At 37.6% G+C, this 24,759-nt stretch overlaps 2 protein-coding genes across 2 annotated transcripts; one reads left to right on the top strand and one right to left on the bottom strand.

Moving 5' to 3' along the window:
* Window positions 1-639: 639 nt before the first annotated feature.
* On the bottom strand, window positions 640-9,492 carry cep44 (centrosomal protein 44). The gene is made up of 8 exons (XM_062436467.1): window positions 9,401-9,492; window positions 5,881-6,028; window positions 5,608-5,745; window positions 3,535-3,663; window positions 2,990-3,082; window positions 1,704-1,775; window positions 911-948; window positions 640-810 (listed from the first exon to the last, which is right to left on the bottom strand). The coding sequence occupies exons 1-8, from the start codon at window positions 9,490-9,492 to the stop codon at window positions 750-752; spliced, it is 771 nt and encodes a 256-aa protein (XP_062292451.1). The 3' UTR covers window positions 640-749.
* Window positions 9,493-10,101: 609 nt separating this feature from the next.
* Window positions 10,102-20,107, top strand: fbxo8 (F-box protein 8). Its single transcript, XM_062437896.1, has 8 exons — window positions 10,102-10,277; window positions 11,801-11,903; window positions 13,201-13,284; window positions 14,755-14,899; window positions 15,154-15,280; window positions 15,715-15,833; window positions 16,118-16,314; window positions 18,500-20,107. Exons 2-8 carry the CDS (start codon window positions 11,801-11,803, stop codon window positions 18,685-18,687), a joined length of 963 nt encoding a protein of 320 aa, XP_062293880.1. The 5' UTR covers window positions 10,102-10,277; the 3' UTR covers window positions 18,688-20,107.
* Window positions 20,108-24,759: the final 4,652 nt, after the last annotated feature.

Raw genomic sequence — 24,759 nt, 5'->3', positions numbered from 1 at the left:
TCTTCTCTTAAGTTGTAATCAATTCAAATCAATTAGGGATTGTGGCTTTCATCATCTTGATTCAGCTCTTCAGTGTATTGAGGAGGCTGAGGAGCTTTGCTTTGCTTGCCAGGTGTCAAAACAAGTGCTTTTTGTAATTAACATGTATACATCAAAAAGGCAACAATAATTCAAATTTGGTAATTGGTGGTGCTTGATGTCACTGACTTCATACATCTGGAACCAGTACATGGATGTACACTGTGGAAGTATGTTGCTACTATATGAAGGAAAGACTGGTGATAATTAACATTTCTATCCATACCTTCTTGCAGTAAAAATACAATTTTGTTGCTGAATGTTTGATTGATTGGATTATACATATTATTAACATTAATATGTTAATAACAAAAAAGAAACACATTAGCACTTGCAGTTTTAAGAATGAAGCCTTTAATTTTGGAGGGCTAACACAGTGGAAATCAAGTCATCTGTTCTCTGAGCAGAGGTCTTCCTCTCTTCACATAGATTTTCTCATGGTGACAGTATTTCTACCTCACAGTCATTTCACTTGAGTCTTGAGTTAAATGCACCTCTAGACGTATTGTTTTATATGACAGCTTGTTAGAAAAGTTATAAAGTAAGCTGACAGGTAGATAATGTTGATCATTATGGTTTAATAAGAAATATTAACAATGACAAGAAGACAAAATTAAAAATTGTGATGTCGAGCTACATTAATACGATTTATGAGGATCAGTTATGATCATTTATTTGCTTTGTGTTGCAGTGGATTCAGTGTTCTTCAGCAGACTGGAGGTACTCTTCATCCTATAAAACAGACATACAGAAACATACATACCAATAATTAAAACTGTAACAAGGCATTATGTGGATTATGATTATGTAATACTTTAATCTACAAACTTACATGTTGGTGATCCTCGCTAGCCTGACTGTAAGGTCCTCCTGTGGACAAAAGACAAGACAATGAAGTTGTATCTCCCAAACTTTGGGATACTGCTGCACCTAGAAGAGAAAGCATTAGACACAGGTGTGCTGCTACCTCATAGCCAGCCTCATGTGCATCGTTTGCATAGTCAGGTCAAATGATTCTGGGTGTCATTTAGTAAACCACTGCTGTGCTCCAGTCATGATATTTGAGACAGCAAGAAATTTGCAGGCAGATTGCTTTCTATTTTTATTTCTATAAGGACCAACTTGTAGGAAGAGGAAAAAAACATATACTTTAAAATTAGACAATGTTATACAACTATGACAATCCTGCTGTTAGTGGAGCATTATTAGGTAACTCACAGGCTATGCTAAATTTGTCTTGTTAATGGTCTTTAAAATAGAGGCAACCTACAGGAAGAACACACACAATCACTTTGATACACAACCTCAAAAGCTTAATTAACTCCTTTTTTTTTTTTTTTTAAAGAATCTCAGAGAGGATTTGTGTATTTGTGATCTTCAAAAACAATATTTTGGGTTAAGCTTGAAGGTTCTTAAAGAGGTTCTTTAAAAACTGTAGCTGTCCAATTTAAATTCACTGTAGTTGAAATATCCTCTGAAAAATTGTTAAAAACTGACTTCTGTGAAGTGAAATAATAAAACAACAAATCCAGTGATGTCATCTACAACTTAATCATCCTATTCATTAAAAAGCTGGAACAACTTTAGTTTGAGATTTGTTGATCCATAGTGACAGTCTATCCTACCTTTGAAGCATCACACATGGAGCTGGAAGAACAGGACAAGGTAGATGACTGGCATGGCGGTGGGACACTTGACTGAAAAAGACATGACATTATCATTTTTTGAATAAAAATATACTACTATATTTGTTGATTCATTTGACCAGTTAGTGTAAGTTTCAAGCTTAAGCTGTTTCAGTACTTGTGAAGGTGACCAATACAACAGCTCACAATATCAAAAAGATCCCAAACATGAAGTTGGGAAGAGCTGTAACATTGCTTCATAATTCCCGTGTTGTTGACAGAGGGAAAGATGGAGCCTGAGACTGACTGATTGTTGCTGGGAGCTGAACCTTAACTTTTTGATTTACTGGTCACTTCACATTCCAGCTCTCTCCTTTGCTCATGAGATTTGGGTGGTGACTGACAGGTAGACTAGTATATATTTATATATATATATATATATATATATATATATATATATATATATATATATATATATATATATATATATATATATAAAGACACACACATATACATATATACACATAAATAGTCAATGATTAATTTCCTTTCAATTGTCTAATTATTGCATTTGGTCTGCTCGAGGGTATCTGGGCTCACACTCAGAAAGCTGCTGTTGTTTCATGCTTTTGATTGGGATGCTTCCCACGTGAAGGAATTCCAAGCATGTCCACTTACAGTAGAGTACAGAAAAGACCTCAGGGCAGACCCACAACACGCCTGAAGGATTATACAGTATTTTCTATGTATTTCGTACAGATGGCAAGAGCTAGTGGAAGTAATTGGGGAGCAACATTGCTTACCCTACTGTCACAACAACCTGGAGGAGTGGTGTGTAAACTGTGAAAAATTTCATGAGTCTTAAGGAGACAGCACAATATTGTGTGTGTATATATATATAAAGTATGCCTGTTATGACTAAATCATATAAAACCTCTATACTAATACTCCTAACAGCAACAACAGGGATCATTTTTACAGTTGTAATTTGTATTGCACATAGACTAATAGGACAACATTTCTTACAATATATTTTTCATATCTTGGGTGTGTGTAATTCAGCTGTTGGAACGACACTATTTCATCTTAGATAAATTAAACTGCTCTGGATTTGTCCATGTAGCTATTGGCAATTTGTTGTAAACCCAGCCACTGCCAGGTGATAATGTCTGAACGTGTTCAATTGAGTTACAGAGAGGTTCAACACAATAACAGGCAGAAACAGTTTGTAGGCCTAATATAAGATCAGTCACTACATTAGAGTCTATGTGGAACTGTGTACCTACCTGTGTATTGCTCAGTTCTAGTTTAGTTTCCAGTAACAGGACTCTGCTCATCAGATGATCCCAGCTCCTTCTGGAGATGGTAATGACTTCATTCTGGAATAACAAAGAATAGAAATTAATAAAACACAATAAATTCGCAAAGTATAAAAGGTGGTGTTCATGGAGGAAACATACAAAAAAATAACTAAACTTAATTATTTATATCCAGTAGCAAACATCTGAACTTTGGTATCTATTAGATGCCATGGCTGCTTGTTGATCAAACGGTGAGTATAAATCGATAGCAAAAAGGAACACATTTATATAGTAGCTCTAATCACCACATGAATACTTGTCTAGAATTAGTGTAGTTCCAACTGAATAGCCACACAAGGCACCCCTACTGTGTTATTTTTGATGAATCTATGAATTAAACAAATGGGGCAGTTTCATGCCAAACTGGACTCACTGGACATCAGTCTAAGCACTCATGTATAGCTTCTGTCTGTCTAATAAAGAAAATAATAAATCGGATTAGAAACTGAGTAAAGAGCTGTCTTATCAACCTCATCTTTGTTACTCCGTCTGTCATGCTCCTCCAGGCGTTTCTCCAGGATACTGAGCCTGTCTAACACAAACTGGATGCTCCCCAGCTGAGCTTCCAATGTTGAGAGCCTTCCTTCCACCTCTGGAGACTGACAGACAGTAAAGACAGCACATGAGTTATTATTGATCTCTAATAATATAAAAACTATTCATGGCATTACTTTTGAAAGCATTCAAGATAGTAAATGATGTAAGTACTGCAAGACAGAAAGAAAGAATCAGAGAATCAAATACATTAAAATGAAAAGAAAACAGACAATCACAAACTACAGAGTACCAGCCTGTCAAGTCCAACACTGGAATTTAACAAATAAGTAGAATCTTGTGTAAACTTTTACAATCTTGAATGTATAAACCAACATGCAGCAGGAGCTCTCACCTAGTCTCTACAGTATATTGATTTAGGAGATGCTTACGTGAAGAGCAAAATCCTTGTCCTCCTCCCCTCCTGCCAGCTCTGTAATCCCATTTTCAACAAAACTGGAAGTGTGTACTTCAAGATAAGAGTCATCCATTACATTATGGGAGGATAATTCATCCTTATGGAAGGATTGGGGAAAAACAGATGGATTTTCTATGTGATTCACAACTAATGGCCTGTCAGACACCTGGAACACAAAAAACCCCAAACCATGTAATTTAAGTACAGAGAAAAGTCATTCATTCACGTCATTCAGCACCTGTCTGACTGTTTGATATTTCAGTGACATCGAGTTAGCCTTAATGTACCTGTGACCATGTGCCATTGACTGCTCAATAAAAAAACACATCCACTGGCAAGCACATTCAAGACCCTCACATCTTTTAACATACTGAGTGAACCTCTAAATACTTTACAAACATAAAGCTTTCCTGTCTTGATATAACTAAATGGACACAGTAGATTTCTGTAGTGTTTCAGCTTGAAAATGGATACTTTCATCAGTCATCTTTTTTTGTTTTATGTTTGGTAATAGACACTTGTCTACTTTTAGTTGTTTCTTTAATCATTTAAAAACAACGGAGAAAAAAAAAAGAACTTCTATCTTGCGCTCTATCTCATTGCACTTATACCTGGTCAGCTACTTGAGAATTTATATGGCTCTTTTTGAGTCACTGTCCTCTAATGCTTGATTGTCTTGCCATGTTTGTAAATTACTTTGGATAAAAGCGTTTGCCAGATGACAAAATGTAAATGTAATGAAAATATGACATTACCCTTAAGCCTCGGCAAAGAGAGGTCCAATCAGAGGTCCATAGTTGCTGACTTCACTCAAAAGTGAAATTAAGTTTTTGATTTTTATAAAGAAATCAGATCATCTTTATTAGTGAGGATTTAACTGGGAAGTGCTTCATCTGTGAGTAACATTGTCTATGAGAAAAATAATTTTTTACGTCTAGAACCAGTGGTGACTCCTACTTTGCAACTGTATATCAGCTTGTTAGCTGGGTATTAGTATGTTCTCTGTGTTCTTGAAACGGTTATTAAATTGCACAAATAGAAATTACATTTTTATATATCTCTTCTGTTCTTAAAAACATGTGAAAATAAGAGCCACAGCTGTAGTCCACTCGCATTATTATCTGGTTCATTAGGTACTCTACTGTGCATTCAGCAGTTTCCACTATACTTACAGTGTCTTCATCAGGCAGTGTTGGACAAGCTTGTCCTCGGACATCCTTGTGTGAGGCATGATATCTGAGTCTGGGCTAGAACACACACACACACACACACACACACACACACACACACACACACACACACACACACACACACACACACACACACACACACACACACACACACACACACACACACACACACACACACACACACACACACACACACACACACACACACACACACACACACACACACACACACACACACACACACACACACACACACACACACACACACACACACACACACACACACACACACACACACACACACACACACACACACACACACAGGTCCAATTATATATCTACAATCAAGACAAACTTTGACATGTATATAAATAAAAACAAACCATTAAAAGGTTCTTCACCTTCTTCATTTGGTTGTGTCTCTGTAAGACCAAGTTAATGATGTCACAGACGACAGAGATTTTCCTTTGAGAGAAACCCCACTGGAGGAACTGCTGCTTAGTCAGAATGGGCTTATAGTGGAAGATATCTCGTAGAACCTACACACAAGAGGAAGAGGATGAAAGTAATAATGCATGTGTAAGAAACCAGACAGGAACAGCATTTCGTAATGCTCCATACAATAATATTTGTGCACCCCTGAAAACAGAGCACTGACAATTTGAGAGAGTTACCTTATAAAGAGTGTCAGTGAATCTAAGGTCTGATTTGCCAGTCAGCTCCAGTCCAGCTTCCACTAGTTGCTCAGCAAAAGGTGGAGAGAAGGAAGTCAAGGTGAAGCCCACTATTGGCAGGAAAGCTGAGGGATCTCCTTTTGAAAGGCTGGTGATAGTGAAAAAATGAGAGAATGAGATATGACATCATTTGTTGTTATGCTACACAGCAGCTAAAAACAGGTGTTCATGGGAGTGTGAATTTCAAGTTCAGTCAGTTGTGTTTGGGCAGTGAGTCACAATCACATTTTGAAGCTACCAAATCTGAGAATGATTGTAGTTATTTTAGAGTGTGCCAAAGTCAGCAGACATATTTTGCTTAATGTAGTGAATATAAACTTTTATTTAAACAAGCAATTAAACATTGATGCATTACACTTAACACATTTTTACCCAATAACACAAACTTCATAATTTAAAATGAGAACAGAGGGTGTCATTTTATTGTAGTTAGTAATTGTATTCTCATATTTATCTGAGAGAACATGGAATGGATCATTTTTGTCTATCTTGGTGCAAAAATCCAAACCAAACATAGGCCTGGCAGGTTATGCAGCAGCTCATGTACAGACGTGGTTGATCATATCTTCCACCTTTTTAAAAAGAAACTACATTTTCTCTGTACTGAGTTGAAACTGATAGAAGTATATGGTATTCATCATTCTTTATTTCATAATTACTACATCTAAAATGTATTTAATACAATAAAACAAATGAAAATGGCATGGCCAAAAATATTGGTAACTGAATATCTTGTAGCACATTTTGTAGCAGCCTTTGGAGGCAATGACTGCTCTTTCTGTAAATGGGTCAATGACGTGACGCTTACACTTTCAGTCCGACTGCATTTTTTTCAGTTAGAAAAAAGGTTTAACCGGATAAAAAAAATACCATATATGTGAATACGGTTTCTACACTTCTGCACTGGTAGCAAACTGCTCCAGTTCCTTCAGGTTTGATGGCTGCCATCTCCCAACAGCAGGTTTCAGATCTTTCCACAGATGTTCAATGGGACTCAGATCAAGACTCACAGCAGACCACTTCAGAACAGTCCAACAATTTCTTCTCATCCACTTCTAAATGCTTTTTGATGTATGTTTGGGGTCATTATCCAGCTTGAAGACCGATGACCTGCGACTCAGACACTGGGCTGTATGTTTTTAATATATGTATAAGGCACAAAGTGCCTGAGGCAGCAAAACAACCTCAAAACATCACTGAGCCTCCACATGTTTCACTGTAGGCTTGGTGTTCTTTTCTTTGAAGGCTTCATTTTTTCTTCTGTAAATATAGGGGTTGGTGGTCATTTTCTTTTCTTCAACTGGCTACATGAATGATTATAAAGATATAAAGTACAGTAGTCTACTTAAAGTATCACTACAATTCATTTATTTCTTACAACTTGCAAACGGCACCAATCATTTTTTTCCAGAATGTTTTTGTAGAATAAGCATGAGTACAGTTATTTCAACAACATTTTTGTTTTGTTCCACTGCAAACCAAACATAGACATGCTTTGATAATAAAATATGGTAAATGGACTGTACTCATACAGCGCTTTTCTAGTCGTTATGACCACTCAAAACTCTTTTACATTACATGTCACATTCACCCATTCATACACTGATGACAGGAGCTACCACAGAGGGTACCAACCTGCTCATCAGGAGGAAACTAACCATCCATACACATTTATACACCGTTGGCACAGCAACGGGAGCAATTTGGGGTTTAGTATCTTGCCCAACGACACATCGACACGTAAACTGGAGGAGCCGGGAATCGAACCACCAATCTTCCAATTGGTGGACGACCGCTCTACCTCCTGAGCTGTTCAGGGCAGATGGTGCATTATTTTAATAAAATGCAAGGGTATCAATAATTTTGATCAAAATTGTGTCTTAAAAAGAACACACACACACACACACACACACACACACACACACACACACACACACACACACACACACACACACACACACACACACACACACACACACACACACACACACACACACACACACACACACTTTCAAATACATTTAATCTTAATGTTAATTTTTGGTAATGGGTTTGTTGTGCATTATGTATCTGATCTGATATGTACACAATGTTGCCAGCATCTCATTCTCACAGCTGTGTTTGCTCTGTATTTGTTTTAGTTAGGGATGTCTTTGTCTCTTCTGTTTCTATACAATAACGGAAAACATAAAAAGGAAAAAAAAAAAACAATGTTGGCCAAGAATCACACAATTTAATTGTAACCAGAAGTAAATTTGGGTCCTTTTATTTAGTTTTTAGTTTTATTGTTGTATACATTTGTTTTGTTTTAGTTTTTCTATATCACTATTTTTTGAGCAGCTGTAGCAATGAATTTTCCCCACTGTGGGATCAATAAATGTATCTTATCTTATCTTATCTTATCTTACTGAATCAAAGGTGATTGTTCTGTAGCTGTGCTGTATGTTACACTGGATCAATAGTGACGCCTTGTGGTACACAGACAGCATTACAAAAGGAAACTAGCACCCACAATTATCAGACATGCTCAGAGGCCAACTGCGTGCATTAGTAGCACCTGAGACAGGGGCAATGTTTAAATCATGTAAGAACAAAGCTGGGAGGAGCATTGTAGTTCTGCGGAAAACGAGACATGAGGTCATGACTGGATCATAAATCACTGCGCACTCTGTACTGTTCACTTATATTACCATATCTGAATTAGACCTATAAAATCAACTTACAACCACTGTGCATACTACAAAATTATTAAATTAAATTAGGATAGTAAACCATGTAGGAAATTGTGAACGCACGAACACACATGCTTTGAAGTTCATGGATTGAGTCAAATTCAAGTCTGCACAAATCATGTTTAAAGCATAATAATTCACTTCCAGGCAATTTACAAAAAATGTTGTGTGACAGAGAGAGAGGCTATAATCTTAGATTATGTATTCTCATAAATAGATTCCGATCAAAAATCGAATCAAATTGTGACGATATTTGTGGAAGAAAATGCTTTCATTGTCCCTGTAAACTAATGTTACATCAATAACTGCCAACTTTAAGAACTGTAATGAACATTAGTCTTCGATATATTCCACCTGACAACACAGTGAAAAGCAGTGGGCTAACGTTTGGATCATGGGTGGATAACAACGTTTTGAACTGCTCATTGTACATCTTATTTATAGGACACCTACTGACATAACGTTTGTTATATCATACTCAGAAGTTATGCTGCTATAAAGGCAGGCTCCAAGTTAAATGGCTTCAATATTAACTTTTGCTGTTAACGTTGAGGGTCACTAGCACAAACAATGGTATTAGTGAATTTTATAAATACGTTGTTTGTTATTGTATTATACTATATTATATTATATCATATTACATTGTATTGTATTGTATTGTATTGTATTGTATTGTATTGCATTACATTGTATTGCATTGTAATGTATTGTATTAGGATCTAACTTACCCACTGTAGTCGACGTCCCCTGGGTACTTTATTACCCGCAGAAGAGTTTCTAGTTTACGAAGACAACCTTGCACATCTCCAGTAGACAGCATCTTAAACTGAAGAGAGAAGCAACTACCTAACGTTAATTAAAAAGACTGTTTTCATTGTTTATTGTCGCAGAGTGTTTAAGCAGTTTTCTATCCGAGGTTAACGCCATAGTTCTAACTTACCTGTACTATCGTGACAAACCAAAACTGCTAGATATGTAGAGGCTGAATTAGAAGACAACGATAATATAGCGTACTACTTTGCTTGAACGCGTGAATATTAGTCTAAATTATTTTACCCTCAGTCCAAAAAACAGATTAACTCCAAATTAGACTTCTTTACGGCCAGCTCATGGATCTATTTTGTTTCTGCCGGGCGACCAACTGCACGAAACAGGATTGGCTGTTGAACGCACGTGATTTTACGTAATATAACGACTTGACGTCATAAAATTCATTTTCTACGCACGCTGCGTTTCTACTTTTTTAAGTTTAGTTTAGTTTAGCAGTTTGCGTGTACAGCGTGTATTCACATAGTCAATGTATGCGTTTGACTCCGTTTTGTATAATTTCAAATGTTATTCGCTGTGCAGGTTTTGTGTCTGCGATGATTATTATGACAGGGGGAGAGGAAGAGGAGGGGCAGAGGTGACAGGAGGAGGAGGAGGAGGGTAAAAACATATGAGAATAGAGTTAACTGCGCTATGAAAGCTTCTTCCTCAACTGCTTCACTTTTACTCGTACCTAGCCAAACGAAATGACACACAAACACGTTTGATAGCGGGGAAAGTGCATTTCCAGCGGTCCTTGTGTGCTGGTCGGGCTGTCACAGGAATCACTAAACTCAGGTAGGTAACGTTAGCTCGTATCATGCTTATTAGGAAATACTACGCCATGCTTATAAAAGAAACACGATAAATGCCTTTTAATTAATCAGCAACATTAATCAGATCGGGTTGACACTGTATTCGTCAACACAAAACTAGCTGGATAAGCTAACTCGGGATTTGTATCAACAGATTGTGAGTGATAATCGAGTCAACCAATGGCATTCTATTTTGCCTGCTCTTGTAATCTGTTTGACCAATGGTATTGGACGGAAGGTGGGGCTTACAGGTCAAACTACCTAGCTTGCTGGAACTTCCAACGTTGATGTTGACAACAGTTTAATGGATTTGTTTATGCAACACAGCTGACGTTAGACAGGCTGCTTTGTTTATTCACACACACGCAAGTAGGAAAGCTACGAGGCTAACTTTATCAGTTTATCAGGGTTGGGACAAGCATTAGTAGCTGCTGTCAGGAATATGTTCCAGATCTATGTATCATCTCAATTTGAAGGAATTTCAGCCTTAAAGTGACAGAATAAGTTTGAAAGCACAATCATCTCAATCCCTGGTGTTAACCTTTTATCTGCAGGCACACAGTAGAAACAGAAATGTAGTTTAACTTGTCAATAAGACCCAAATATAATGTGATATATTCATTTTAAATCTCAGTGAGAGGCATGTGTTTGTTACAGTCATAGACATTATCATAGATGTGATTGAATCTATAGCAGGCTGTACAGTGTTAAGAATGGATATGAATTCTCTGAGACTTGAAGATAACAATTAGGTTTTGAATGTTTCATAAGTCACAGCATACAGTCTTAAACATGAAACACAAACAGTGATTTACAACGCAAAAATATATAAATACGATCCCAATTCAACTTCGGCAGCTAACTATTGTTGGACAGATTTTGAATATAACCTGAGGGGAGTTGGTTAATTCAACTCTGGATGAACATGTATTATATTGAACAATACAATAAAAGACAGTGTGTTGTTACATCCTGAGAAGTAATCTGCTCATGGTACATATTTTGTGAAGTAGAGTAGACAGAGTGTTTGATTACATGCACACCAGTGTCCGGGCTTTGACTCTAATCTTATTTAGGATCGTATTGAGTTACAGTGTTGTTGCTTCTTTTTTTTTTCTAAACTAACTTGGTATCACACTGTCTTGTGGATCTGGCTTCTTCATGTGTTGTGTGTGAGTAATGGAGGATCATAGTGAGGAATACAATAGAGCTGACAGTTTATCCTGTGCTAAGTGGCATCAGATTTATTAGTCTTATTAGTATACTAGTTGTTTTGTTTTTTAAATTAACAATTAATTTACTGACAGGCACATGGATCCAGTGCTTACATGCCCCAGTATCATGTCTTCTAATAGGAAATAAATCCAACTGGTTTAGTCAAGTAGGAGGAGAAGGAGGATTTTGGCAAATATATACAAAACAGATAGGTGAGTGGTAATCCAGCATATTATTTTACATCATCATTTAGCTGATTTGTTTGTTCTGTGTCACTGTGCTGCAACACAGATGGGTCAGGCACTGTGGAGGCTGCCTCCCAGACAACAGCAGCAGCTTCAGGAAGAGCTAGCCGACCGACTGGCTGACCACGAAGGAGGAAGACAAGAGCCAGGTAACCTTCACGTTTTTAATGAAGCGTGTGAGTGATAATGCTTTTCTGATCAAACAAAATATGAGCTTGAAAAAGACAGCTTTGGGTTGCAGTCCTTATAAATGAACTCATTCCACTCAATATCAGTTCAGCAGGACTAACAGATTCAGATTCACTTTAATGGTCATTCTCATGCATTTGCATACATAAAAACGAAATAATGTTTTGCTTAAAATAAAACCAAGAGAATAAATAAAAGGAGGATACAAGGCAAGACATTGTGAGATTTTCTAAAATAGATTTAACTCATTTGAAATGCCCTTCATGTTTGAGGTAATATTATGTGCCTTTAAATTGAATAAAATCATTGCTGTAAGAAGAATGGAATTTAAGGAACTGTTAAAAACTAAAGTACTTGAAAACACACTGGATGTCTGTTTGAAGATCTATAATTCAAAATCAGTAGTAGTTTCACAGGAAGTTCTTATCACTACTTTTAATATTTCTTTGTTGCATCCAGTCATTCAGTCGCCACAGTCTGACTCATCTCCCAGCAATCCAACGCTTTCCTCTTTCTGTCAACTATCCATTTCACCTCACCAGCTGCTCTTTCTTGTAATTTGCTTCTGCTGTGTCTCTGCTCACATCACTCTGTGTCAGTCTGTCTCTTCCTTGTTGTCATTCTCTTAAAATTCAGCAAAATCTGTGAACTATCTGAAACTATTCATTCAGTGAACCTGAAACTTTGAAAACTTAATGTACTTAATTGATACTGGGGAGGTAGAGCAGTCATCCACCAATCCGAAGATTGGCGGTTCAATTCCCATCTCCTCCAGTCCACATGTCTATGTGTCCTTTGGCAAGATACTGAACCCCAAATTTGGCAGCCATCGGTGTGTCAATTGTGTGAATGGTTGGTCTCTCTCCTGATGAGCAGGTTTGTTACTTGCTCTGCAGCCTGTCATCAGTGTATAAATGTGTGTGAATGTGACATGTAGTGTTAAAGTGCTTTGAGTAGTCAAAAAAGACTAGAAAAGTGCTATATAAGTACAGTCAGTTTACCATTTACCATTAAAATGAATTATAATATGACTAATTGAGATCATGTGTCATGAGCACATTCTTTCATACATAAACAATTTGTTGCAAATTACCAAAACTGTAAATGGAAATACTGCACGTGGAGACTACAGTCATTGGAAAAAACTTTAAAGAGAGCTAGTTATTTTCTAACATAAGCTGGACTTTAGTCTTAAGTCACAATGCATGCAAGACAGGAAAAACAACGAATGAATAAAAAAAACATTTTTTCCTCCAGGGAGAGATGGAGGCCCACAGAGAAGAGCTCCTCAGCACTGTTATGGCCCTGACATCTACCATCTGCTGAGAACACGCAGGGGAGGTACGATGAACACACTAATCAGCACTCACTTGCTCTTCTCATTAGTGTTGAGGTTCTTTGGTTGCCCCTCTCCTGCATTATTTCTTATGCTGTGTGCATGTAGTCAGTATCAGTAGAAATAACAGGGCTCGGTTTAATATCCTACATGTAGAAGAAGCCATTGCTTTCATTCATTCTTACATAGGTTAACAAACATCAGCAGAGATAGATAATCCAACATGGTGCATTTATGTTACCTTCATTTAATTTCATTGTGGGGAGTTAAGTGCTTTGAGTTATTATTGCAGTTATTAGGATTAAAAACTGTTAAAGGGACCCGAACCTCATTGAAAGCCATGCAGTAATATTTTGACTCTTGCAATGGTTGACCATAACGGATTATTAAACTTCAGTTAAATATCTCCAAGGCACAGTAGTGACTGTTGGTAAGTATGATACAGGCCCTGACATCACTATCAGCTGTAGTGTCCTCTTTCCTCTGCTGTTTGATATGAATTTAAAGGCAGTAATGAAAGACAGTTGTCTGACTGGTTGGTCAGCCTAGTGACTTGGTAATTTAATCATTTAGGCCATTTTTTCCTTTTTTTCCACTTCCAGCTCTTCTTCCAGAAGTAAAACACTGGCGTTTGAAGCTGTATAGTACCAGCTGAAACTCTGACATCAGAATCAGTCTGTACTTGGAGCATATGAGGAGACCTTAGAATAAGTTGTAAGGTTTTCTATGTTATTGTATTGTCCTCCTTTTTGCATGTGGATTAGATGATGGATTGCATGGGCAGTCTGCTGCTAGTTACCATGCTAATTTATATTATTATCCTTTGACAATAGAGGCTAGACTTGATGCTATGATATTCCTGATTAAAGTAGTCAAAATATCTAGGTGTTTTCATGAATAACAATTTGCGATAGGACCAGCAAACCACCAACCACAGACTAATAAGCTCTCAGGAGCCAAATACCCAGTATCATGTAAGCATTTGCTCATCTCCCTGCAAAGATGACATCATGAAGGAAAACTCCACATGATTTTTTCTTTTAGACATAAATCCTAATAAAACAGTGCTTTATGCCAAAGACCCTCTAGAGAATATGTTGTTGGAAGACATCTCCTCATTTCGGACAGAATGTAAGATGAGTTAACTGTGTGAGGTCGCACAGTACACATGCATGTTAAAACATCATACACAGGCTTTAGGCAAGATACGTTATGTTTATGTGCATGTCTTATTTACAGTGGCAGAAATGAATTCACTCTTATTTAACTTGATGCACAAACAAATCTGTTTCCTAATTGTAGGAATCTGTTGGGTTTTTTTTAAGTAAAAAGCTTCAACCTGTTCTCTAAATCATCTTCGGTCAGGTTGATGGAAGCTTACTATCATTCTCCAACAACAGGAATCTGACAGGAATCTGTGATTCGATTTTAGTTTTTGCCTCCTTCTGTCTTTTTTATTTTTTTGGTGGTTGTAGGTAAAGAGCAACATGGTTTTATAGACTTGGAGATGCTGCCACCAGAGTTAGGCATCACCATCCTGTCATACCTGAATGCTACTGATCTGTGCCTGGCTGGCTGTGTGTGGCAGGACCTGGGAAATGATGAATATCTATGGCAGGGGTAAGAAGGCTCAGCCCTGTTTGTGCTGATTATTAAAGTAACGAACTAGTGATGTGATCACTCTGGGCAGTGCCAGCAGCTGTATTTTGTGATCAGCCACAATATACTAACATACTTTACAAAATAATAACCAACTGAAATGAGACAGAAAATTCAAGATACAAAAATCAAATATGTGTTGCCAAGCACAGATGTTCTATTCTCTTTTTTTTCTATTTCTTTCTATTCTATATTCATTGTGTATGATCCACCAGGCTGTGTAAGTCCACATGGGGTCACTGCTCCATCTACAACAGAAGACTACCTGCTGGTTTCTCGTATAGAAGACTATATCTGCAACTAGATGAAGGCTGCCTGACATTCAATGCAAACCCACAGGAGGTAACACATGCTCAAACATCAAAGATATTTAGTCATATAGGCACACACTCACTCCCAGGTTGTGTGTGTGTGTGTGTGTGTGTGTGTGTGTGTGTGTGTGTGTGTGTGTGTGTGTGTGTGTGTGTGTGTGTGTGTGTGTGTGTGTGTGTGTGTGTGTGTGTGTGTGTGTGTGTGTGTGTGTGTGTGTGTGTGTGTGTGTGTGTGTGTGTGTGTGTGTGTGTGTGTGTGTGTGTGTGTGTGTGTGTGTCCAGTGCAATGATGTCACTACAGAATTATGTGTTTGATGATGTCATTATTTTGAGCGTCTGGTGTTTCAGCAATCTGTCACTTCGACATCAAAGTGTGTATTTGTGTGTGTGTCTGGATCTTTAGATGGATTAAGGCCCCTTTAGACCTCCACTCAGAAGATGTATGATCTCTCTCCCTCTCTGTAGGGTATCAGTTATTTCATGTCTAAAGGCATACTAGTGGATCATCCCACTGAGCTGGCTAAGTTCATCTTCCTCACCAGACGGCTCAACTGGAAAATGCTGAGAATTTACCTGGACGAGAGGTTAACACACAGACACACCATCTCTGGGACACTTTTAGAGAGTCTAAAACCATGCTTGTAAACTCATATGTTAATGCGAGTCCAGTTGTGAGAGTGTATTTATTTAACTGTGGATTTTATTTAGTGTGTCTACCATGCGATTAGATTTATTTGTGCCCTTTTGCTTTGAAAATACAATTCCAAGGCGTATGACTTCGAACCTTCAGTACCTGTGTAAAGATTTTAAAAAACATGCTTCTGTTATAGCATTTAGTATGTAATAATGTATGTCAATGTGTGTGCAGGCGGGATGTTCTGGACGAGTTGGTGACCCTCCATAACTTCAGTAATCAGTTCCTCCCCAATGCTCTGCGGGATTTCTTCAGACACATCCACGCACCGGAGGAGAGAGGAGAGTATCTGGAAACACTCATCACCAAGTTCAGCCACAGATTTTGTACCTGCAACCCTGTACTTGTCCGAGACCTGGGCCTCAGTCCAGGTAAATACTTACATACTGAACACATACTGTATGTTAACTAATAGTTTTTGTAGTGGTTGTGGTCCTAGGCTTATTGGTATTAATAAAATACTTACATCATTATGTAGCTACAACTCTTACACAGACTCTACTTGTTAGCAAACCACCATTTGCTTCATGCTTGTATGAAGTTGTACTTGTTTGTGATCCTTACGTATTGATAATCATTTAATCTTATATCAAGCATCAATTAAAATACAGTGTACATATGTTACAGATAAAAAATATTGACATCTAAATATAAAATAAATATATGCAGAACCGATATTCTTTAATGATTTTGGCCTGCAAGATTGGGCTCTAAACTGGACACTAGGCTCTCCAAGTCTCATGAGAACACACATTCTTCTATGTGTATGTTGCAGTTCTTTTTACTGAAAGGGTGGAGGGACAGATGAAAAAGCCAAACTTAAATGAATTGGTGGATGGAGGGATGTGGGTAACACTGAACAAAGAATAAAAGTGAGTTAATAAGAACAAGATGAAAATCAGCTGAACTTTGACTCTACAGATGATTGATTATGAAATAATAACTCTTTCAGTCATGGCACACCATACTGTTTTTCCATGTCCCGCCTGTGTTTTTTTAAATTATTAAATCACCTGTGACGTCAATGGTCCTTATTCCAATAAGAAAGAACAAAATAAAGTTAAAAGGGAACAAATGACAATCAGAAGGAATCAGAGTGAAAAAAGGTTGGAATGTGAATGTCAGCTGTTTTGTCTGTTGGCAAATGTCTAAGCCTGATAGGTGGATATTTTGGCTTGTATACTTTAGAATTAGCTTTGAGCGCTCATACTTCCCAGAGTACAAGTAGCAAAAAGTAAATTTCATATGAATATTTCATCAGTTAAAGAAGAGGTGAAGAGTCCACTTTAACAAACGGGGTTAATCCTCTGGGGATCTCAGTCTACACAGTACTCAATAGTGTACAGACAGGTCTTAAGGCCATTATTGATATTTGAAAGTTAAAAGAATCTGATATTGGACTATTTATGGCATTTGATGGTATGGCATGAACACGTACCATAAGCAAACACATATGATTGGGATCACTTAAATGTGATTATATTAAACACAAAGATATGTACTGAGAGGAAGATTTTACTAATGATAATCAGCCATGTTGATACATCAGTCAAGCTCTAATTTTGTGGGCAAGATTGACAAATTGCCCCATGGATGGCACTAGAAGAATGCTTGTGAATTGTCTCAAGTGAAAATGGTGTTAACTTTTGGTGAGCATACGTATAAGTATGTAAATGTATATAGTAGGTGTCATAGCAGTGTGGCTAGATTTTGATATTTCTGGGGATCAACCAATCAACCTCTGTGGAGTATTAATTTAAAACGTCATCACCATACTTACACCCTGCTGCCAGAGAGCCAGAAACTGTAGTGACAGTAGATGTTATTTTGTAGCTACTGCACTTCTGACCATGAAATGAAGGGAAACCATCAAGGTTTTATTTACCACTAATCCCTGGCTTTAGTATTGTCAATGGACTGTGCACTTAGAGCTTTGTTATTGTCAGCAGACCATACAGAAACCAATCCCTGCGTTGTGAACTCCTTGGACCTATTTGTGTGATTAGGAGGATTAGTGTAATGGTTTCGAGCCCAGGGCTGGCGATGGATGGATGGATGGATGGATGGATGGATGGATGGATGGCTGCCTGCCTCTCTGAGGTCAGCCTTTTCATTTCAGTGCTCCTCTGCCCCTCCGTGCCCTCTGGACAGGATTGGGCACAGCAGTAGAGGACTGTTGATTAGTAGCAGAGAACACATTAACAGTGTGTGTCTCATGTATCGTAATACTTAGATATGAAGTCTAGTACAGAATTATCCACAGAATGATCTCTCTGTTTCTTTCACTACCTCTTTATGTCAGTTCATCTTGAAGTTATATTCTGGCTCAATGAGTTGAATGAGGGCTTCCATGAGCTGTTGTATTGTGTGAAACTGAAAACCTGGCTTTATGAAACATGCCTTATATTCATAATTGGGTTGTGTCTCTCTGACCAATGAAATCTCAGCCTTTAGAGCATTCTAGCAGGATTGTGACTTTTCTGCATGAACAACTAACAGTTATCTTTAGTACAACACACTGCTTAAATATGATCATCTAATGTCGTCTCTCTGCAGATGCGGTGTATGTGCTGTGCTACAGTCTGATCCTGCTGTCCATCGACCTGACCAGCCCTCACGTCAAAAACAAAATGTCCAAGAGGGAGTTTATCAGGAACACTCGCCGAGCAGCCCATAATGTCTCTGATGACTTTGTTGGCCACCTGTATGACAACATATACCTGATTGGCCATGTGGCTGCGTAGCTTCACCTACCAATTGGCCGACAGAAATCCTCACACTGCACTGAAGAATGGGAATTGCTGATTGGGTTCCTATATGTGTCTGGAAAGTATGGAACATTGTGGAAATGGATTTTAACCGTTTTAACGTCCTTCGAGGAATATAACAGCTCAAAATCTTAATAGAAAGATTAAAAACAAAAACAATTCACCTCTGCACTGTGAGATAGACTGTGCCACTAAATATTAAGAATGTTATTAGGTTTCAGTCAAATGTGTGAAACATTTGAAATGTCTTTAAAACCAAGCCACTGCAAAGAAAGAAATTTAAAGTGGAACCATGAAGACACGCTCTGATATTGCACTGACGGTCGGGGACTACTGATTGGTGGAAGGACGAGGAGCAGAATTGTCCTCAGCCTGGCACAGACGATCATTCATGCTGACTTTCTTTTGGAATCTAGCGGCTTCACGGTCACCAGTCATATAAAAACTGGTCCATTCTTGTAGAATGTTAATACTAGGCTAACACAAGATGAATCACTAATATTACTAGTAGCACTTACCAGTGTAACCAAGCTACGCTGGAGCCATTCAGCAGTCAGTTGACCTTGAAACATTGTCCAGTGGTAACAACCAGAATGTCCAAGTGTCAAGATTCACCTAGACCTGCGTATCTGTGGCTCGTACAAGAAGGTTTTTTGTTTGTTCGTGTGTTTGTTTTCATTTAAGGAGTAAAATGAACAGGACAACAACGTATTGCCTCTAGTGGCGCACTATGTAATAATTTAACACAATTTAAAAAGTTTCATAAATAGCTTCTGGTTGTTTGGCTATGAAATCAATTTGATGATCACCCAGCTAAAAGCCAAGTGAAATACAACAAGGGTTATCGTCAGTGTTGTAGGAAACAACTAGCTAAATATAACATAAGCTTCTGTCTACATCCTTTGTTAAACTGAATGTATTAAAACGTATCCTTACACGTGACATTAAGGAAATATTTAATCACACTGCTCCAAAGGTAACTGTTTGTGCTGCAGGTAGTGTTGCAGCAGCTTTGTCATACTGCTATACAAAGAAAATGAAAAACAGAAAGTAGCGTTTGTTAAATCAGAGTCTGTGGATTGACCTGAAACTAATTCTGGCATATGATTGTAGTCGAGTGTAAGGAAGGAGTGTAAGGATTGTGTTACAAACATGTAGGATTTTCATCAAGTCATCTTGCAATTCGGTTTTTTTTCCTTTTTTTTTGGGGGGGGGGGGGGGCACTCTTGAATTGCAATGGATGGACAAAACCACTGGCTGAATTTTAAGTTGGTAGTTAAAGCATATTATTTTAAGGTCATGAAGTTCTTGTGTGTTAAAAACATACTGCTTTTATTGTATGTATATACATACAGCAGATTTACCTTAAATTCCTGCTTTTGTTTTTTAAAATCTCTGAAGAACAGCCCACAGCTACAAAACGGTTGCTGCCATGATATAATCAGTGGTGGATGAAGTACCTGAAAGCTACACTTTCATACCAGAAAATGACTTAAGAAGAATATTAGAATATTACTTGAGTAAAAGTCTTAAAGTATCTGATATTTACTGTACTTAAGTATCAAAAGTAATTTTCTGATATTAAATGTACTGAATGAATTTTGAGAATTATGAAGTTTATTCTTTCAAGCATGTACACCATCTTAAAAATGGAGCCTACATTACACCAAAGACAAGGTCTTCAAACCTTAAAAAATTGAAAGAACAAAGTCCAGTCTTTCCTTCTCTCCTATGACTCCTACGCTCCCTCACTCCTTTCTTCCTCGCTGTCTTCTCTGCAGGAACAACGCAGTCATTACTTGAAACTGAAAAATTTGCTATTCATCTGCAAAAGTTGTTTTTCAAAATTGCAAGCATTTAGTCTTTGCTCTTCTTGGGCTGGAGACAAATCCTGTGATGCTAAATAGCCTTTCACGGGCTGCTGAGGCAGGTAGAGTCGTGCTCAGCTTCACAGACAGCTTGCACACAGCTGGGAAAGATTTCAGCAATTCCATGTGATCTGCTGAACAGGCCAAGTATCTGTCCAGTTATTTGGAGCCGTCTGTACTTGAGACGACTGCAGGGCAGAGAAGAAGCCATCTTCATCAGATGAACTAGACCTAGTGGCAGCACCTCGCTGCTTTCATGCACTGCTTGATGAAGTCTATTCCTGAAATATAGTGAGGATGAAAATATAAATGATTGGATTAACACAACTTTTTAACATGTCATGACCCCAACCCAAGGTTTTGTGTTAAATAGTTTGTTTTACTTTGAGGTTTATAGATTTAGCTTCATGCACTATCCATGCATCCAAAGTGTCAAAATGTACACCCATACACTATCCCCATGTTGTCCTAGACATTCTAATTGTGATATCATCCCATTTCCAAATGGTTTGGAGTTTTAAAAGAAGAATCACAGCTGTGATCAACTCAGTAGCCTCCCCATCTAGGCTTTTGCTTCTGCTTGCAAGATGTTGGTTGCCTGGCAGCAACAAGTTCAGCTGGATTAAACCAGTGATGAAAACAAAGACACCAACACCATTCTATAACACTAAATAACCATTTTATCAGTTAACAAAAAAATTGCTGGATGAGTAATGAACAAAAATAGATTAAATCATAGGTGGAATTTGGGATACAATCTGAAACAGTTATTAGTGCCAAAGAAGGAGTGGGAGAAACATTGGATAGCACAGCGTTTTTGTTGTGTTGTGTCGTTATGCTAGTTCTTTGTTGGCATTAGTGGGAGAGAGGCAAGACACTAGGGTGAGTGCAAAAATGTCACATCCTTTGGATTTTGACTGAAATTCCGGCCGGGTACTTCAAATAGAAATCAGTCCACAGGCAACTGAGAAAGTCAGGGAAGGCCTCAGTTAGATTAGTACCCGTTTCCTCATTGGCAATAAAAAAAGGATTAATTCATGTAAATTGCTTCACAGTTCCACATATGGAACCTTGCGTAAGTCTGTGCGTATGACTCTGATGGGCCCATCTTCCCTCTCTTTGATTATCCTCTGCAGTCTTTCCACTGCCGGGAATAAGGAGTTCCATCTGGTAACATTTGGGCACAGCAGCTGGAGGGAGCAAGCATCTTCAACAGTTTTGGCTGCAAGTGTGGATCTTCCACATTTGTTCCAAAGTGCATTACACTTGCCAAATGTTGAACAGTAAACTTTCTTGTATGGATGCTTGGATGGCATCTTTCATGGCATCAGCTGTAGCTATTTGGTTGAGTAGGCAACAAGCACAGCACTGGTGCTATGGGAGCTGGAACTTTTCCAATCGCTCAACCATCTTCTACTACTTAACCTCCCTCTGATCTTCTTAATCCCTCCCTTCCGAAATTAGAGCAATTGTCTGTTGTTGTTCTCAGACTCTTCCCCTGAATTTCAAATTTAGAATGGATGTTATCCAGGGTGTTTGCCAACACATCAAATGTGTTTGAACCTTTCAGTTGTTTAAAGTCTAGGGCTGCTGAGCATATTTTAAGACTGTCAGGGTGAATCCAATGGACAATAAGGAGCCCTTTTTCTCTTTGTGGATGTCAGCTCTCTATATATTTAAATGGTGGTGTTCATGCTTTCTCCGATAACAAGCATTATAACTTTAGCTACAGGATTTAAAAGCTTATTAACAGTCAGTGATTATTATTTATCATATTTCCTTTACTTATCACTGAATTCTTTACAGAATTCGTTTAAAGAAAAACTCAAGAGAGTTTAACAGAACGTATGACACTTTTAAAAATGTGCATAATCCTGAACACTTCTGTAAACTGCCACTACTACAAATATTTCCTTCACTGGCGTAAAATAGTTGCCTAAAGAAATATTCGGCTGACAGGTTATACCAGTAAGAGTGTTTCAGGATTATGGACGTGTCTTCAAAAAGTTTGTGTTGAATTCTGACAAAAATTCAGTGGTAAATGTGATGTCTGTGATTCAAATGTAATCAGCAACATTAGCAAGCCAGATATCTGAACAAGCTTAATATTCATTTTGATAACTAAATAACTTAACTTAAGCTTAATTGCCCTGAATGTATTTCTTGAGGTTGGATGGCCAGTTTTTAAATGCTATTATGTTTCTATCTTTGGCATAAGAGGCACTTCATCCAGTGCAAAGACATTTTTCACAAATATGGCCACAGGTGTTCGTCTTCATCATCACTGGAGTGACAGGTGCCGTCACTATTTCTGCTTCCATCATAAAATCTCATCATTGAGTGGAATTCTATTTGAGTGGAATTCTAACTTGCAAACTACGACCACTGATTTGACAAACCTGCTTACTTGCAGTCTGTGTTCCAACATCATTAGGCCACCAAATTTCTCCCGATTTTTATTTTGTAGTAAAAAAAAAAAAAAAAGAAGATACTTATTATAAACGTATTGTTGTAAAAATATAATATAATTTTTATAATATAAAAATATTTTTATGTAGGAAATGTAGTGGGAAAAGTGAAAGTTGACATAAATATAAAAACTCAAGTAAAGTACAGATACTCCCAAAAGTACTTAAATACTGCAACAAAGTATTTTTACATTACACCACTGGATATAATAGTACAATCCATTTCTTTAAATTAGACATGCAGTTTCATAATGACCTTATCACAGTAAGACTACTGTTGCAACGTGGTTCCACTTTGCCAGAAAATGTCTGTGAAAAGAACACTGTGCATCTCAAAATACAAGTTTCATTTTGCCTTTTAATTCTATTTATGCAAGCAAACAGTCCAAAGTCACCATACTTATCAGCATAGTAAAGTAATAGGTAGAATATATGCAACACTTGAAATGATGGATTACATTTTATAGTGCAGGAATATGTATCTGAGCTGTCTTCGATGGATTGTAGAAACAGTGGAAGCTGATCATCACTGGAGGATAACACATGTGACTACTCACCAGTAAAAAACAAAAACAAAACAACAACAATAGTTAAACTGGTAAAAACGTACAAGGACACCTTGATGGCTGAAATACATGACATATTTCAAGCTGTTGCTTTTAAAAAGCAAATAAACCTGTATGTAGCATGATAGTCATTCTGTGCTAGTAGCTTCTACCCAGTCCCAGCAGCTAGCATGTAGCTGTGGCTAACAGTGAAGTATCACACTGATCACAGAATGTAACCATAGCAACAGACAGAATGACACAGTGAAGGAGTTTTGTATTTAAACCTTTTATATCATAAACCAGTTAGCCAAACAACTTTTATTTATTTTTTAAATGTCCATTTCTGTATGTATGTATGTACGTATCATACATTATGTAGCTGCTTGGTCAGATTGTTCTGTAAATCCAGCTACGGCTGAACTCATTCATTTTGTTTGAAGATATAATATTGCTTCAATATCAAACTGATTAAGAGCTTTAATGTCATTGTTTTCTTTAAATTATGAATTATGAAGGAAATCTTTTTCCTGATGTGTTTTTTTCCTTGATTAGTAGAAGACTTTGTGACTGACAACATGTATTGAAAAATTATTGCAAATATTTGACTTATTAAATCTGGGCTTGATTTTACTGACATGTTTTAACTCCCTTCACGTATACAACTTAGCTGATGTATATGGAAGTTGAGAAAATTGAGAGAAATCAAGCAGCTCTCATTTTGATTTGCCACAATGAACACCCTGATTATCTGCTCAGTCTGTCTCTACATAGCTCATGGCTGAAGCTATAATGCCAAATAACTTGATGGCACTGTAACTTTAACACACAACTTGATAGATGAAAGATTCATATTTAATCTGATCTGTCAGAACAGCCTGCACTGAGAGTGGGAGCATAATTCTAATAATAATCATAATACATACATGCTTATATTCACACAGATGAAATCACATGTAAGATGTAAGAATAACTGAAAAGTTGTGGACAAGCATCAACTAGTCTACAGTTAATTTGTTGAGTCAGTGTGTGTGTGTGTGTGTGTGTGTGTGTGTGTGTGTGTGTGTGTGTGTGTGTGTGTGTGTGTGTGTGTGTGTGTGTGTGTGTGCGTGTGCGTGCGTGCATGTGTGTGTGTGTGTGTGTGTGTGTGTGTGTGTGTAAGCATGC

Source organism: Scomber scombrus, chromosome 2 (assembly GCF_963691925.1).
Source record: "Scomber scombrus chromosome 2, fScoSco1.1, whole genome shotgun sequence".
NCBI lineage: Eukaryota > Metazoa > Chordata > Actinopteri > Scombriformes > Scombridae > Scomber > Scomber scombrus.
This window is presented reverse-complemented; position numbering and strand designations above follow the sequence as displayed.